This window comes from Mustela putorius, unplaced genomic scaffold (genome assembly GCF_011764305.1).
Source record: "Mustela putorius furo isolate JIRA1106 unplaced genomic scaffold, ASM1176430v1.1 tig00003834_pilon_pilon_pilon, whole genome shotgun sequence".
In the NCBI taxonomy this organism is placed as follows: Eukaryota; Metazoa; Chordata; class Mammalia; order Carnivora; family Mustelidae; genus Mustela; species Mustela putorius.
In genome coordinates this window covers 74,505,308-74,523,533 of record NW_025421987.1, presented here as the reverse complement: position 1 = coordinate 74,523,533, position 18,226 = coordinate 74,505,308, and the positions used below count along the sequence as shown (strand labels likewise).

General features: G+C 42.5%; 1 protein-coding gene across 2 annotated transcripts in view; it reads right to left on the bottom strand.

The window, feature by feature from the left end:
* The window catches only part of FNDC3B (fibronectin type III domain containing 3B), a 338,384-nt gene that overhangs the window by 85,885 nt on the left and 234,273 nt on the right, over positions 1-18,226 (bottom strand). For both annotated transcript variants that reach the window (XM_004756586.3, XM_004756587.3), the window contains exons 7-9: positions 12,560-12,618; positions 5,114-5,265; positions 2,877-2,936 (exon numbers count right to left, since the gene is read on the bottom strand). In XM_004756586.3, the coding sequence (XP_004756643.1) occupies positions 2,877-2,936; positions 5,114-5,265; positions 12,560-12,618 (271 nt within the window). The remainder of the gene's footprint in view (positions 1-2,876; positions 2,937-5,113; positions 5,266-12,559; positions 12,619-18,226) is intronic.

Sequence of the window (18,226 nt, the reverse complement as noted above, 5' to 3'; positions counted from 1 at the left end):
TGTCGTTTCTATCATTGGCTCTACAGACTTGAACCAGGTGACACTTTCTAAATTGGTAACACACAAATACATAAAAATGGCAATGAACATAATTGCTTCTTTCATAGTCCTACAGTAATGGAATTCTTCTGCAGCTTCTATTATGGAAATTTAGAGAGAAAATTATTTCCACCCAGTCTTTTGAGGCATTAGAGGTGACTGTTAAATTTAAAATCATATTTGAGGCTACTGTTGTTTCATGCAAGCTTATATTCCTGGAACTAAGACGTTGTGAATGTTAACTCAGCTACATCATAAAAAGGATTTTTGCTCCCTTTTTTTTTTTCAGTGACAAGTATGACATAACTTTACCTCAATAAAACAGTAAGAGATAGGGTCAAACCATACACAGGCTATGAACCTGTGTCATGCAGCCTTTTTTACTGTCAGACTGTGGAAACACCATAACATCTCGGAAAAACAAAACAGAATAAACAGAAACATTTAGACACTTCACAGGCTTAGAACAAGTTTGCACATATACTTCATTTGTTCTCACACCATCTTTCCAAGGCTGGTATCCATCTTATTCTCATTTTATAAATAAGAAAACAAGGCCATTTAAGTTTAAATGGCTTGCCTAAGTGACCGGAGCCATTAACCCCGAAGTCCAAGCTCTGTGCCCTACTGTCACCTTGCCTCACCAAAGCAATTCCATGCAGAGGAAGCTATATCCAAGCAGGAGTTGCGAACATTTCGATTTTTCTCTAGCTTGAAAAAGGAAAAACTGTATAAGGTGAGAGTGTGAATGATCTATAGGGAAGTAGGGACCAGGCAGGGAACAAGGAAAATCTGGACTGTAGACACTTTTAATAGGAGAGAATTTTTTTAAATACTAAAAGCGATTACAACCAAAAAGAGGGAGAATTTTCTACCTCCCTGGCAAGCAGAGAAAGATATCACGTAACAGCTAGTGGTGTCTTAGGCTGCAGTGTGGTGTTGCACAGGTGTGATGTAAAGCAAAGTCAGGGGTCCCTGATATGTCAGGAGAGGTCTGGATCCAAAGTCTCCAGAGAGTAACTACCCCATGTTCTTCTTCCTCTTGGGGCGTCCATTGATTATTCCTTTTATCTGCCCGGGAGTTCAAGATGCTTATAAGACATGGCAGTAAAAAGAACCAATGAGCCAATGTTGTCAGAATTTACCCTTTGTAAGACGAGTTAAAAAGAAATGAAGGGAAACAACAGACAGAATGGCCAATCAAGGGCAGCCTCCTGAAGATACTTAAAGTTACAAGAACTTACAAGTTTCTTTACAAAGACATTGTTAGCTCATGAATGAGCAGGAAATTAATAAAGTAAACCCTTATAAAGCAATAACAATCCACTGTGAAAAGATGGGAGAGAAAAGGAAACATATGTTAACAATGCAGAACATTTACATGGTTCCCTACATGGTGGCAGGTTTTCTGGTTCGTTGTTAAATCAACCATTTGAAAGAATCAAGTATTTCTATCATCATCTCGGCTTCACAAATTACACCCATCTTTTTGTTTGTATGGACTGTGAAAAGTTCAAAATGCTTGGGCTGAAGCTAACTGATTCAAAATCCAAATGTTTTGATTTAAAGAGGAAAAGAGCGTTGCAACAGAGTTCTGAGCAATGTAACAACCAGGCAGATAAGCCTCTTGAGACGGAATACAGAACACCTTGCTCTTTCATTATGGCTTTAAACTTAGTTTTAAACACTTACACGGCTAATAAGGCATTTAATCTGGCATATATAATATAGTAAGGCACATAATCGCTACTTCCCTACCTTTTTAGAGAGAATATTGTGGCCTCGAGTCTGTGTGATTAAGCACAATTAAAATAGTCAATTCACAGCAGAAACAGACTCGAACTTAAGCCGCCTGGCAACTAATATGTGTTCTCCCTACTAGGTGATACTCCCTCCGCTCCATCACGAAGGAACCTTTGGGAAGTATAATAAACATTGTGTGCTTGGTGTTGCAACTGTATTACATACTTTGATGTGCACACATAACATAGACGAAGAATGAAGACAGAATCTGCTGTTATGTGTTCTTTTAGATAAAATTATAATTCCTGGTCATCTTACAAATTACATAAAATTTTAAGTTAAAATTGAAATTTAAAAACTGTTACGGACCACCTTCAGTGACCTGTTTGCAAATGGGTATGTGAATGTATCTTTAAAGATTAGGTGAGCTCTGTAAAAGTTCATGTAATACTCTCCTCTTCATAAGTCTATGGTTGGCTGGCCTTCTTCCTAAGATTAGTTAGCTCTGCCTATTATAGTAGTCCCAGCAGAGATTCCAGAAAAATCAGAGTAGAGATACCAGACTACGTATCAGATTATATAGATTCATGGTTCTGCCAAGTTGGGTTAATGCCTATTAGATATTTGCATTACTTGTCTCATTTCAAAACCTACTGTCTCTTAAGGACCAAAGGTGTTCTTGCAACAAAGCAAGACTTACTCATTTGTGCTGAATTTTGCATTTATATATATTTATATGTGAAGGGGCTTGACAAACAACTGAAACACCAATGGCAAAATATTCACTTCTTTTACAGAAAGAAAATACTGTAAGTGAAACCATACAATCCAGTAGATCTTAGAAGACTCTATAAAAGTTACTTTAAAAATCATTTTAAAAATTCCATTTTGGTTCTCTATTATCAGAAGCCTTCTGTTTACTCCCCAGTTACCATCTCTCAAGTGCACAGCACTAACATATGGCCAAAGAGCTGAGGTAGCACAACTTTCAGTTAGGCAAGTGCCCTTACCCAAAAACTTCCTAAAAGGAGCACATGATCTATTTTAGCAATCTGAATTCTCCAACACAGGTCAGGTCTCATATCCTAACTCACCTCACATGATAATCAGTTGCTGGTCTGAGATCTTTCAGGTTACATTCTAATTCTTCTCCACTGCAAAGAAAAATCATCTATTAGTCAATGACACCCATTTCAACAGTTAAGACAGGTTTTAGATTTGGGTCTCACAGTCATGTAGAGCAATGGTTCCAAAACTCATGTCTGATACCACCATAAACCAGAAATAATCTTGCCTATCTGGTATTATTACCCTTCTGGGCTAGCATATTAGATTCCTTTTAATGATGTCATCCTAGACAGGGAAAATGACAAGGTTAACTTACTAACGAAGTTCCAAAAGGTCTTATCAGTACTTCAAAGTAAATACATAAAAACAAGTAAGCAAGGAAATTAAATAGAGAGATAAATGAAAGTGTAAAATAACTATACCAGCTGTCCACTGAAGGTAGCTCTCAGACTGACCTTGGCAGGAACCCCAAATGCTTCAACTTCTCAACTCTCTTGAAGAAATCTCCATGTGCTTCCCTCACATACCAATACTAATTGTTCTGACACACATACATATCAATCCTTTCTTTCATAAAACGAAACCACTTATATGATCAGAAGTTGCAAATGCAACGCAGCTTAAGCACAAGGCAACAGCCAATATAAAATAAGGAATGTTCCATTAAAAGTTTTTAAAAGGTGAGGGGTGGGGGCCTGACTATATTCTTCAGAAAAGGTCAAGGTCACAAAAGACAAATGCTATGCCAGTGTTCCAAGTTAAAGGTGAAAGACATATGGCCACGAACCGGAATATCTGACCCTGGACCAGATTCTGTACTTCAGGGGAAGAAAAACGCTATAGGATCGTATTTAATGAACAGATAAACCTGGAATGTGGACAATGGACTAGACTGAAGCATTTTATCAACGTACATTCATGAAACTGGTCATCGCATTGTGGCTATGTAAGAAAATACCCTATTCCTGGGAAACATACCGAAGTATTTAGCAGTAAAAGGACATGTAATAGACAACTAATGGGAAAAATACGGGTTGGGAGGACAGCAAAAATGGGAGAGAAAGAGTAACTCCAAAAGTAAGCCAAAGAAAATAAAAAGATACTAATAGGGGAAATCTGGGTAAATTCCTTTGTCTCTTTATTTCTGCAACATTTTGTAAGTTGGACGTTATTTCAAACAATAAGACTTTTCTTTAAGTTGCAAACTGGAAGCCAATGTCCACACCATGCCTACAGTTCTCAAGTTTGACCTGCACTGTATCCTTAGTGTTTTTGAGTTTGCTGAATGAGTTTGACATTAGGAAAGCTTATGTAACAATTCAGATTTCCAGTATTTCTTAGGGAAAAAAAATCCAAAGAAATCGGCAACTCTAGAGCTGTATCCCCTTATGATAACAACCTGACGTGAGTGGCGGCTGGTGTTTTCAGAGGAAGGCAGGAGAGCTCTTGCACACCTCACCCCCAACCTTCCTCACTTATGTCATTGGCCAAGTTCCTCTGGGCACTGGAGGCTAGCTCCTGCCATCCTTGGTCATCCTGCCTGGACAGAACCTCACTGTTTCTTGAAGCAGCTGGGAAAAATGGTGCTCTATGCATTTCTTTACAAATTTCGACTTCTCAAAACAGAACCAAATGGATATGAGCTGGAGTAAGGAGTTAGGATTTTATTCTAAGTACAATGGGGAATCACCACAGTGTCCTCACCTGGGAGTGAGTTGGTGTGACCTGGTTTCTGTGGTGTGGGATGATTCTGAGCTACACTTATTTAGGAAAGCCTTGGACTGAAATGCTTTCAAGCAATCTTTACTACAGGCTAGAAAACTCTTGTGGAGGGTAAGAAATAGAATGAAATGGAAGGAAACCATAATACAGAATTTCAAAAAACCAGACTAGAAAATCACCTGGGTCTAAAAAAAGGTAATCAATCAAGAGAGTGCATGACTGATACGTATTTAAAAATTCAAAGTCATGCTCACTTTTTACCCTAATAGGCAATAATGGAAATTTTCCATTAGTCCTATATTGACAGGCTAACATAACCAAGTAATAGCTCATCAACACCAAATAACTACAAAAGTCATTTCTGATCGGCAGTTACTCTGGACAAAAATAACTCCTGCCATGAAAATTATCACTAACACTTAAAATGAACTATTTAAAGAAAAGTTTGCAAAGCCTCTAAATTCTTCCTGTTTCTGATTTTCCCTAATGACTCCGATTTCACCATTCAGCAGTGCAGAAAACATGTGGAGACATGGACTACCTGTATATTATCTTGTACTTTCCGTCCCGTCCTTTGTCAGATAAGGCGACCTCATAGCTGTAGGGGAAAGAAAGACCACTATGGGGTCCACATGAAAGTCCAACAGGGGGCGCCCAGGACAGCACAACTGCTCTCGCCTGAATATTAGAAACCTGAGGAAAAACAAACACAGAGGAAATTATTCAGACACTACATCTTGCAGTAACATTTTTGTGATGACGAGCAGTGGCCTGAGACAGGCTCGGGAGTTAACGTAAGGTAAACAATTTTAATGACAAGGCCAAAACCATCACACGGATGGTCTAGATCCTGATGTCCACAATAGCTCCTGGAACATCTCTCCTTCTAACGCAATTCCCATTTGATCCTCCGGAAAGTAAAATCATCCGTCCTGTGTGGGAATTTTTTTTAAAGGTAAAAAGCTAAATGTGAGACTTTCATGATCTCCGTGATGAACATCTCATTTCCTGGAAGGAGCCCTGTCCACAGGTACTTTCTGGAGGCCGCCCAGCTGCCAAAGCCAGTACCTTCAAACCAGGCTCCTTGGAGGCCTCAGCTCCCAGGAGAACTTAGCAATGGCAGGAGTAGGACCCAGCCCGGGGCTGAAATGGGTGCCTCGGTAGTGGTTCACCTCCTCCCAGCTAGTGGTGGTGGTGTGTATGTGTGTGTGTGCAGCTTCCGTGTAAGACTTCATTTGAACAGAGGACTCTGGCACCCTCAAACATGCCAGCTTTCTTCCCTTACTTAGGACCCCACTGAGGCAGGTTCCACCTCACGTGCCTGCCGTTCTCAGCAGGATGGAGCTCCAGCCACCCCGAGCTGTAAGCTGTTCAGTGACAGACCCTGTTGTGGGCTTCCTGCCCTTCCATCCCACGTGCTCCCTCTAACTAGTGCTTCCTGGGGCACCCCAATCTTTTTTTAGAGTCTTCTGTTCGTTCCATTTCTCGCAGAGATCCCTCCGTACCGCTTCTGTTCTGTACAGACACAGCTTCATGATCTATGTAACCAATTCTTTAGTCTAACTCCTATGCATCATTTGTGACATCAGCTGAGCCTCCTTATTCCCAAGTAACCTTCCCTGAAGTAGTTCAGCTATCACCACCCCTCTGTCCTACAGCAACTTGTTAAGATTTTTATGATCATAAATCACGTTTACGGCATTTGCCTCCCTTTCCCGCTGGACTGTGGGTCTCCCTAAGGGCAGGACCCAAGTCCTAGTCAACTGTGAGTAGTCACGGCTTAGTAAATGTTTGCTAACTGAAAAACAAAAACCAAAGGGGCTACGATAGTCTGACTTTTTTAATACAGGTGACACAGTGGATGGTAGACCAGCATAACACACCTCTTTAAAAAACCAAAGACACTGTTAAAGAATCAAACTCCATCCTTGTTGCTATGGCTCCAGACAAGCGTCTCCTCTGGCCATCTACCCCTCCTGCCCTATTCCACCGCTTCAAGGATGCCATTCCCTCTCCCCCTATAACTTGGCTTTTGGTTTTCCTACTTTCTAACCTAGGACCTCTGCCTCAAAAAGTACCAACCGAGAAAAGTGAAGACTGACCTGTGGGAAATGTTCTCACATCAGACACACAGTACAGAAGAGTCCCACAGCAGCCTGAGACCAAGTCAGGAAAGGTTTCTGTCTACCTCTGCCTGGAACCCCGCTCAGGATCAACCGCTGTTTTCTCTGTGCCCTGGCCATGTTTTGCTGGTACCTGTGCCCAGCAGTCATTTCCTCACATCGCCCTTCATTGGTCACTCATGTGTTGGTTCTGACTAGATAAGAGTTTAAGGCAGTATTTCTACAATATACACACACCCCAGTGTGTCTGCTGAATTCTTGGACACATCATTAATGGGTCATCTTGAGGTACTGGGTGCTATATTTGATTTTTAACTTGGAGATATTTTGCTATTAAGAGTTTAGTTTACAATTACAAAAGAAGGCTCATTATGTACTGAAAATCGCTGCTGTGCACAATTCCAAGAACAAAGTGGAGTAACACCGATTCGATGAATGGTGGCGTGAAGTAACATCAAGTTTCAAAGTAGGTTGGCGGATGCTAGCGCATTAGATACTGAACAAGTATCCATAAACCCACAACCCTTTAAATTCTTTTCCATCAGCTATTAAGAACTTGTACTTAGCTCAATTATTAATGGAAGAGTGACGTACAGCCCCTGAAGCATTGACTAAACAAGGTTCCCCCTTTCTCCAGATTCCCTGAGGAAGACTGAAGCAGGCAAAGGGTCCTCTGAACGCAGATCTCCATGCACATGCGCTCCTCCGATGGGCCAGGCTTTCAGAAGTGCTGAGAACGGTCCAGCATTTTCAAAGAACAGCAACTGTGACTTCTGGGAATTCTTTCCTAGAGCTAAGCGGCCTGCCACCTAGCTGACTAGCACTGTCGCAGAAGCAGAAGAACATTCCCTCCTGTGCTCCTGCTGCCTCCCTCACGCAGACTCCCGGGCCTCAGGCTTCCTTTCTTTAGGCGCTGGAATCTGGACAGAAAGAGAGCTTTGTCTCTGGCACAACTTGGAACTCACTTCCATTTCAAGGAGGATGCCAGGAGATGACACAGTGCCTTTCAAGAGAATGTCGCATAAAGGGGAATCCTCTGCACCAGATGCCTATTCCAGGTGTCCAGGGAGGTGGTGACCCTAACGAGAGATTCAGGCCCTAAGAACTCTGGTTGGCTCAGGCCTTCTTCAGGGCGAAAGCTAATCTGACTATCACAAGGATCGTCATGGCTGACATCCTACAAAAGAAGTGTAGAAGCCATAAAACTGACTTCCTGATGTTTAATTATTGTACTGCAAACTGAAGTCCATCTCCTTCACGATGATGATAAAAGTGGTGATTTCTAGTTACAGGATCAGTGGACAAGACCCAAGCTGACACTTGCTTTGGCACGAGAGATGTAAACAGGTCTGTTGTGGAGGTACCACTGCAAGCCTGCTGAGGAATTAAACTGCTTTGAAGGATCTAGGAGGATTCATAAAACCATCATTTATTTCTAAATAATTACATAATGATTAAAAATCATTGTTCTCTGTGTGTTAATTAAATGTAGACTCCAACTCGAGGCAGTTGCTAGGTAAAAGCATATGTATGTGCATACACACTTGGAAGTAAGACGCCTGATCTGGTAGGTGTTTGATACATGGTCTTTAGCTCTCCTTCTCCCTGTCCCCCTTTCTCTCCTGTTCATTCAGTATTTTAAAACTTTTCTGTAAAATTTTACTATCTTAATTCTTAAATTATATCATATGCAAATGATGCTCATTATTTGGATCAAAAATACCATTTATTTTCATCAAGTTACTAAATTATTCATCCCATGTTAAAAAAATATTTCTATGTAAGTCAGTAGCTTCTAAATTTGGTCAGGACTTTGGAGTTAACTATGTGGGAGGCCTACAGATCCAATTAGGGAGTACGTTAAGGAAATATTACCATGGAAATATTGGCTTCACTTCAAAAGTATCATCATGAAAAATAATAACACAATGGAAAATTTAAAAGGCAAAGGTCAGAGATCATTACTCAAAAAAAAAAAAGATACTCAAATCTAGGGTTTCACAATCTGTTTCTATCATTCCTTAAGTACTAAGAACCTCGAATCTTTTCAGATATACTGCTGATTATTTTTTCGAGGAATGGCTTCTTGGAGGGACAGTTGTTTCTCTTAGGTCAGTTTACTCACTTCTGAAACCGACAAATCAATTGTTTCCACAAGCTAAACATGAGTGGATGGGAACAATGCAGCTTACATTTATTTGCACCCTGAAAATAAACAGCCCAGCAGTATGTGGGGGACAACATCCAGCACCGTTATCAGAGCAGATTAAACCACGCTGGGTTTGGAGGTGACACGTACTGATCGGGGTTTCTTCCTAAATCACTTAGAATAACAGCAACCTTGTTTCTGAGATCCACAGATGCCTTGCAGATCCCAAGGCACCGAATTCTTACAAGTCTCAGAACAAATACCTTGTCAATCTGTACCCTGTTTTCACTCAATGGCTAAGTTGTTTGGACCTCTATAGTATCCAGGTTTCTGGAGAGCCAATGACTCATTTAATTAAGGGGGGCCTGAGGCTCCAGAAAGATGGCTGGAATCAACAAATCCTAAATACCGTTAATACACCTAAAACAAATCATTTACAGAATCTCAAAGAAAAATATATGCCTCTTAGTGGAAGGTATTACGGGACATGGCTGAAAAACAAATTTTAAAAGAGCCCAACTGCTGCTGCTCTGGGTCTTTCTCTGGGCAGCGGCCAGGTACCCCTTTCCTATTTCAGAGTGGAGCAGGGAATTTCACTTTCACATAATGACACACTCTACATGACACAGAGGTGTTCCATCCCAAGTCCTGTACACACCATATATGATTTACTTCTCATAGCCCCGGTGCTATTTATTGTCCTACCTTTCAAAGGTGGGGGGGGGTGCTCATGTCACTTATCCAAGATCAAAGAGACAGTTCATGGCCCAGAGTGCCAGACTGCAAAGCAGAGACACCCCCTCCCCCCCCGCCATGCTGCTGCCTCGAGCTCTGGCACTGAGCTGTCCCACATTCCACCACTGCTGGCTGAGCCTGTCTGATGGCGGCCAGCCTTCAGGCATTTGTCTCCCTGGCTGGAAGCTAGCGGCAGCCCCCGCAGTCGGCCCCACATTTAGTCAGCAAATATTTGTTAAGGGCTCACAATATGCCAAGGACCGCACTAGGTATTAGAGGCACAAAGATAAATAAGAGACACAATCTTGAATAAGAACTCCAGATAGGGACAGGGGAAGTGAGGCTAGGAGGGAGAGGAGGGGAAGGAGAAAAAAAATGTGTAAAACAACTAACTGAGCTGGGAAGGAGGAGGGGGCAATCATCAAGCAGACAAGGTCTATGTGGGGATCAGGGGAAAAAGAATGACCCCCAAAAGTACACCCACATCCTAATCCCTGGAGCCTATGACTATACTGCCCTGTGAGGTAAAAGGGGCCCTGCAGATGTGATTAACTGAAGAACCATGTGAGACAGAGACAATCCTGGGGTGTCTGGCTGGGGCTGATGTAATAGCAAGGGTCCTTATAAGTGAATGGAGGAGGAAGGAAAATCAGAGAAGCAGGTTGGAGGATGGATGGGGCCACACGCCGAGGAATCCAGGTGAACTCCAGAAGCAGCTGGAAAAGGTGAGGAAACAGACTCCCCCCAGAGCCTCCAGAAAAAAATGCAGGCCTGCCAACACCTTGACTTTAGCCAAATGAGACCCACTTTGGACTTTCTGGCCACTCAGATGACAATCCTATCAATGTTACAGCTATCCTATCCCTTTACCTAAAAACTGCTCGATGATCCATAAAGAGTAAGTGCTTAATAAATGCTGAATCAAGGGAAGGACTAAAGCATTTCCACAGTGCTCTTATCTAGCCAAAGCCACATGATCCGAACAAACACAGACTCTGTTGCTTGTGCAGTCAGGAAACAACTAGGAGTGACTCAAGACCGACACAGTATGTGCTCACGTGAGCAAGGCAGTACTGTGGAGTTTTGTGACTGTGCTGAATTGGTCAACTAACCGGCGGCTCTGCCTTTGTGCTCCGATTCTGATGCCTGCCTCCCTCATTCTGCTGTACCACAAGTATAAGCTTCTCCCACGATTCTGAGTGGCCAGAAAGTCCAAAGTGGGTCTCATTTGGCTAAAGTCAAGGTGTTGGCAGGCCTGCATTTTTTTCTGGAGGCTCTGGGGGGAGTCTGTTTCCTCACCTTTTCCAGCTGCTTCTGGAGTTCACCTGGATTCCTCGGCGTGTGGCCCCATCCATCCTCCAACCTGCTTCTCTGATTTTCCTTCCTCCTCCATTCACTTATAAGGACCCTTGCTATTACATCAGCCCCAGCCAGACACCCCAGGATTGTCTCAGACTTTTCCAACCTCTTTCCATGCTCCACCCCCATCCCCCCAAGCTGTCACCCAGTGCTCTGCTTGAATCCTAACTCCATGCAATGGGATCTCCTCACAGAGGTCTCATTCACCTGACCCACCAGGCACCTACGACTGACCGCCGGCTTCACCTCCCAAGGGTGTCTTGCTAGTGAAACAAACTCCACACGTCTAAAAGTGGCACCAAAGATACACAAAAGACACAGACAGGAGCCCATTCTAGAGGACTCACAGAAGACCAGGGAAGACGCAGCAGCAAGTAAATGGCGTACTATGTATTATGTACATACAGGCAGAGCACAGAGAGGCTGGGGGAGTAACAGTGGTTCCAAATACTGTGTGGAGAATCCCAACTGACGGGCAGGGACAGGAATCCAGGGAGACTCTGAGAGGAAGCCACTCTTCACAGGAGGCATCAAAGCCTGAGAGCTCAGCAGTCTGTGACACCAAGTATCCAATAGGCTGTAACACCTTACTAAGGTCTCTCCATGGCTCTCCGTTCTCTCCTAGCCATGCTGGGGGCCACCACCTGAATTCTGCCTCCTAGAGCCTCTACTGACACCACAGTAATGGATTCCTGACGCTTGCCTTCCTGGGTCCAATCTCTTCTCAGTCCAGTACCTCTGTCAATGGTTTCATCAGCCTCAATAGCCCCGACTGCATAGCTTCTCTGCTCAGAAACTTGCAATGGCCACCTGCTCCTTGCCAGAGTCAGGACAGACTCCACAACCCAACATCGACACCCCACTCCTCAGTAAGTTCCCTGCTGGCCCCGATCTCCAACATACCTTCATGCTTTTAGGGTTAGTCAAAGTCAACTGTGTACCCTGAGGCATGTGTGAATTCTTCTGTTAAAAAGCCTCAGTATCTGAAACACACCAAGGATCAAGGTTTTCCATTTGGGCCGGAAAACATCCAGAACACTGGCTCTCTCACCTCAGATGAAAGGCTGAGTCAACAGTTTGCATTTTTTGCTTGAATTTCAAAGCATTTGGCAAAAATCAAACTTAAAACCTCACAATATCATCATTCCTACCAATTTTTCTTCTTGCCATTACACTCAGTATTTTGGACTTAGTTTTTCTCAACTAACATTTAAATACCTTTTTGAAAGTTACCTGGAAAAATACTTGGAATCACTGAGGTTTTCAAAAATGATTATTACTACATTTACACAGGCTAAAGGAAATCATCAAAAGAAAACTGTTCTGTGGACCTGTGGTGGGGAGGGTGTGAGGGGGACGATATGTATCCTTGGAAGCAGGAAAGAATACCTAATTGCATCCAGAATACCTTAACAGAGAAGACATTTTGGTGGTTTATGACTGAATAGAAAGACTGCTGTTCTGTATTTTCATGCTCCATTAATAACAACACTGTTTCATAGTTTATAAATAATCAGCAATAGGAAGGGGCCCTTTTGTTTACCTACTATGTGGTAAAAGAAAAGCACATTTGAAATGCTTAAGAATGTGTCATTTACGCTGAGAAATCCAGAAGACATACCTGTGGTTTCTCTATTCCTGAAAGAATGTCTTGCACCCTCTTGACTTCCAACTCATACTCTGCATGGAAAAAGAAAAAAGAAGAATGGTTAATACGAGTAGAAGGTAATGAGGTTGCCCAGTTCCTTCTCCAAGGCCTTTAACTAGAGCCACCATGGAGTCAGTTGCCTGTGACCGTGAACTTTTGGTACCACACACAGGATAATGACAAATCTGGAATGGCAGTGATGCCCGGGTGGGGATTTCACTGAGGCTGTGCCAACCTGCCACTGTACCGGTTTACATATTCACAAAGTTGATGAGATTAACAGTGAGTTCCATCTAATAATGCTACGGGCAACAGAAAATAAATGGTCCTAAGAAGAAGGGAGAGACTGGATCAGCTAGAAGCTGAGGCTGTATGAAGAGATAAGGCTGAAGAGACAGTGGCCAATTCATCCACAGCTGTGAGTTCAGATTTTTTAGTCAATTTTTATTCTAAGTTCAATGGGCAGCCACTGAAATGTTTAAGGAGAAAGACTGACATGCCCCCCCCCCCTAAGGCTGAGAAGACCTGTTTGGTTTTTCATGAAGAGTGGACATATAGAAGGTATGCATGGAACTTCTTGGAGAGATTAGTCAGCACATTGCTGTGCTGTCTGGGTGGAGGACAGAGGTCGCCTGGCCTGGGGGTGGTAGGAAAGACAGGGAGAACAGAGCTGGTTTTAGAGGTATAGGTGTTGGAGGACTGGGTGTGATAAGCAAGGGTGAAGGAATGAAAAGAATCAAGCATATGTCCCAGTTTTTGGCCTGATCAACTGGATGGATGGTGATGTCTTTAAATAAGATGGGGAAGTGGGGAGGTTTTGCATGGGGCAAGAACTGTTATAGAAAGAGAAAGGGAAACGTGCTTGAAGCAGAGAGGATGGGGAGGGAAGAATGTGTATTTAAAAAAGTTAAGAAGAGACTTAAACTTAAGACTATGTGTTGTAGAGGAACCAACCTCCCAACTTTCACAACCTACTTGATGTAATCTAATTCTGAACTTACAGATCTATTTAACTGTTAAACCTAGTTTATGAGGTAAACGCTCGAGCTACATGATTGCTGAGCATATGTCCTCACCCTCAAATAGTTCAAGTCTAGTGGGGGAACGTGAAAGCAAGAGGCAATTCCATGTGATAGGTGCTTTGATATAGATAACCCAAGAGAGAGCATTCTAGAAGGCTACCTGAGAACCAACACCTCGCTGCCCCTGTGGACAAGCAGGCATTTGGAGGTAAGGAGGGAAGTGGAACTGGGGGTGAGAGGTTAGGAGACTCAGCTCTTCCCCAGGGCTATTCATACTCACTGTTCAAGTCTAATCTCAAACTCACTCTACAAGAATCCTGCCTCAACCCTACCCCCTGCCCAGCCTCTAGTCATTTTCACATGCCATTTATTTCCTCTCTCTTGATTACCAAAATCTAGAAATCCTCTTGTCTGTGTGTTCCCTTGTTTATTACTTGTCCCTCCTGCTAAAATACACATTTCGGGAAGGCAGCGATGCTACAGACTTGAAATAATTTTTTTTTTCCGTGAAGAATCAGATAGTGAGTATTTTTGTTGTGTAATAAGTGAACCAAGTCTGAGTAAAGAATAGTAAGACTTGAAGCTGGCACCACCCTAAACTTTAAAAGGATCAGTTCCTTTCTTTCCTGTTGCGTTCTACTTAGGACAATGTGTTTACCTCTACCTTGTTGAGAAAAAGAAACCCACTGGTGGCAATACAGGCATTTAAATTACAACTGAGGAACTTCACCTTCAGAAGACCAAATGACAAGCTCGTTTCTAATCACGAAGTCCCAGTCCCGTTAAGATGTAGATAACAGTTTATAAGTCAAACACAGACATAATATCCTCACACTTTCTGGAAAGCCTCCTGTAGTTAAGGAAACTGTAAGTAACGTGTATCTGAGAAATTAACTGTCAGTAAAAATAAATAAAATAAAATAAAAATAAAATAAGCACAGTTGCAATAGATGAACTGGTTCCCTTGTTAAAGAGGAAACTTTGTGAATCTCTGGTTACTCCAGAGTTTGCAGGACCCGATGGTCTCAAATGCTCGCGTCACTAGCTATACTGCTTCCTTCTGCAGTCACTGGCACAAGGGCACGACGACAAGAAGCCCGAAGCCAGACCTCCTTGAGGTAATAAAGGTTTAGATTAGAATGGAGATAATCACCTACTCAACAAAGACGAGGGGAAGAACTGAAGAGCTCAGCAAAAGAAGAATCCTCAGGACCGTGTACTAGATAGAGGGCATGAAAGAAAGGAGTGAAGAGGGACGCTTTGTCCCACAAAAATGGAAGCCCCCTCCCCCTCGGCAGCTTTCAAACAGAGATAACAGGAGAAAATGGTCAGGCTTTTGACAGAAAAAGGAAAAATGGAAAAGGAGGTTGGATTGGAAGGGGGTTCTGTTTAAGACAGAAAAGAATGGGTTTCAGGTAAGCGCCAGAAATACAAGTGAAAGGTCCAGAATGGGATAAAAGCAACTTCCAAAGGGAGGTCAGGACTGTCCCAGTCTGCTGTGATCATGGCGAGGAAAGCTTATCTTTCTTGAGCACCCAGGTACGTGCTGGCTGGTCAAGGCACCATGCCCTGGCTCATTTGTACAACACTGTGATCAAGATGGACAGTCTCCACTCCGCCTCACAGCAGCGGACAGGGCCCGAGTCTATTTGGGCATCATGGTTTTCACCTCTGAGGCTGAACACTACACATGCAGGTGTCTTTGCTGACTGAGAAATGAGGAGGAGGAATGAGGAAGGCAACAGATGCCGGGCCCGCAGACACGATCTCCCTAGGGCCACCGACCAGTGTGTGGCCCCAAAGCAAGCAGAGCCTTTGACCGCACGGCGACAAATGAGTAAGGCTCTGGGGGTGGCGAAGGCGAGCACGTGGAGAGAGAAGAGCCGAGGGCTGAGGGGGGGGTGGGTGTTCGCACTGGGGTGCATGGAAGCAAGAAGGTGGCAGCAGAACACCCCCGCCCACAGGTCCCATCAGAAAGCCTGGGTTGTTGGGCTTGTTTCTTTTATTTTCTTTTTTTCCATCTCTAAGAAAGCTGTCAAATAAATAGAGCAAAGGCCTTTGGATCTGAGGGTAGGTATGTGAGAAAAGGAAGAAAAAGCAGGTCATGAATGGAGCCAAATAAACAAAGGATTCTGAGAAGATCAAAACTAAAAAGGGCAGGGCCAGGGACAGAAAGGTAGTGAAGGGACAATCACTGGCCTATTATATCAGGAGAAATGCAGTTTCAAAGCCAGACCGGATTCTTTCTTTCTTTCTTTCTTTCTTTCTTTCTTTCTTTCTTTCAAGATTCTAAATGCATACGGAGAAAGAAGAGAAAAATGCATTCACACCACATTTACTGAACGCTTTTCCATTTGTGCTGCCCCAGACCAGGAGAAAAGAGTAAATAAATGCCAGGCATACAATGTGCACACACAAGAGTGAAAATAAAACCCGTTCAACCGAGCTAAAGTGACAGTTACTTACTACATGTAAAGTAAACTCTCGCGTGAAAGCTAGCAGTCCGGTATGGGATGCCAAAATTCACAACTCTCCCACCTGAATAACACAGTTCTCTCAGACCCTGGCCTGCCTCTCACAAAGCTAAATTGAACTGTGCCTCGGAGCAGTCTACAAATTATCACCCTTTCCATTCAACAGCTTTGGAGCTCAGCTATCCAGGAGATTCCAGAGTTTGGATGAAGCTTTCACTTGCTCGCCCTGCTTTCTTTACCTCTGTGGCTCTCCCTTCGCCTCGTGCTCACGCACACACATGCCGTATCGTGCATGAGGACAGATAAATAGTAGTGAATGTTCTCACAAAAATTTCCAAACGAAACCAGAAAGAACAGTTCTGGTGACCTGCCTTTCAGGAATTCTTTTATATCAAGTTAAAGAGAAAACTAGATCTCGTTTGTTTCTGTCTTTACTTCCTTAAAGAAGTTGTCTGGTGTGTGACAACTGAAGAGCAGAATGTCCTAGAAGGGGTGGGGTGGGGTGGGGGAAGCCAGGTTCTGGCACAAGGTTGTAAGACAAGGTTCTTTTCATCATCAGGCCTGGCTTCTTCCCTCTGGTTTGCAGCAAGTCAACTAATACAGAGGCAGATCTTAGAGGTCAACTTTGTATTTCTTTCTCCTTGCACTGAAGTTGCTAGGAGCTAAGCCAACAGATCAAAATCATTTTCTACCTGCTTTGATTTTCATTGCCACCATGGCTGACTTGGATGGACAGGACAACCCACCTTTCACATCACTACCTTCCTAATATTTGAAAGCCTTTTCCTTGCAGTGAAGACTGCCAATCAGTAAAGGATTACTGGGTACTCGCAGACAGTGCTCCAAAGAGAATGGGTGTTTTGTTTCACAGATACAGACACTTTTGGGGGCAGGTAATTTCTTTAAAAGGAGTCAAGAGGGAAGCCTCTCGTTTAAACATATCCCAGTGAGCTGAAAACCACTCAATCTGCAAATGCCAAATAAAGGGGAAGGGGGCTTCTGCACAGTAACTTACATGTTTGGTCTCCCAAGAAAATAAAGCATTTTTTAGCAAAAGTTAAAATAAAAATATGCTTTTTTTTAAAAAAAAAAAGAAAAACAAAACAAAACAACAACCCACACACATAGACGGAATGTGTCATGTGAAGTTTAAACTTTCCACAAATAATGGTTTTCATGTTTGCTCCAAAAAGAACCGTAAGTTCAGACTGTTTGAATAACTGTAAGGCCTAAACTAATTAAAATATTCCCCTTTATAAACACAATCTACTTCTTTGGTTTGCTTCACATTTTTTCCATCTTAGAAAAGAAATGCAGCTAGACACTTAGCTGCGAGCTATAGAATGTATTTATGGTTGTAACAACCCCTTCATTCCAACAGAATGACATCAGCATTATTTCTCTGTAAACCTTCTGTCTAGTTCTCATCCGCACGCCTCATTTACAGATATGCCCGACATAACATGATATGCTTTCTCAGATCTGCCAAGAGCTGACTTTGCTACTATCTTTAATACATATTATATATTAAACTAGGGGCATGGAAAATATGCAACTTCTGGTCATGCCCATTTTTGGGATAAGAGGCTTAAAAACCACTAAATATTCAATGTAAGTACTAAATGAATGGAAATAAATACTGTGGAATGAAAAAAATATGACTCAATAGTAAGGAAGAGTTAAATATGCAATCACTGCCTACCAATGCTAACGAGAATGAATGGGGATGAGGTAAGATGGTTTAAGAATGCTTGCTGAATTGCTTTTCTAATCAAAAAGAAAAAAAAAATCCTCTATCTTCATTTAAAAAATATTACCTATGCTGAGAAAAAAAAATCAAAAAATGCATACAAAAGCAGTATTAATTACTTAAGGACCTCCATTTAGTGATTATAATCCAGAGTTAATGGCATTAAAATAAAATATTAAAAATGTACAAAATCACAAGGAATAAATTTACATAATCTAGGACAATGCAGTTAATGCCCAAGGACAAATATTCCAGAAATACCTTCAGGTATCAATCATCCTGATGCTTAAAAATGCAAAAGCAAACATCTCTCTAGCCATTTACCTAGTTAAGTGGTTGGTTACTCTATTGGAAATTCTGGAAGACAGCTAAGGGAATATCAGACTCTCAACAC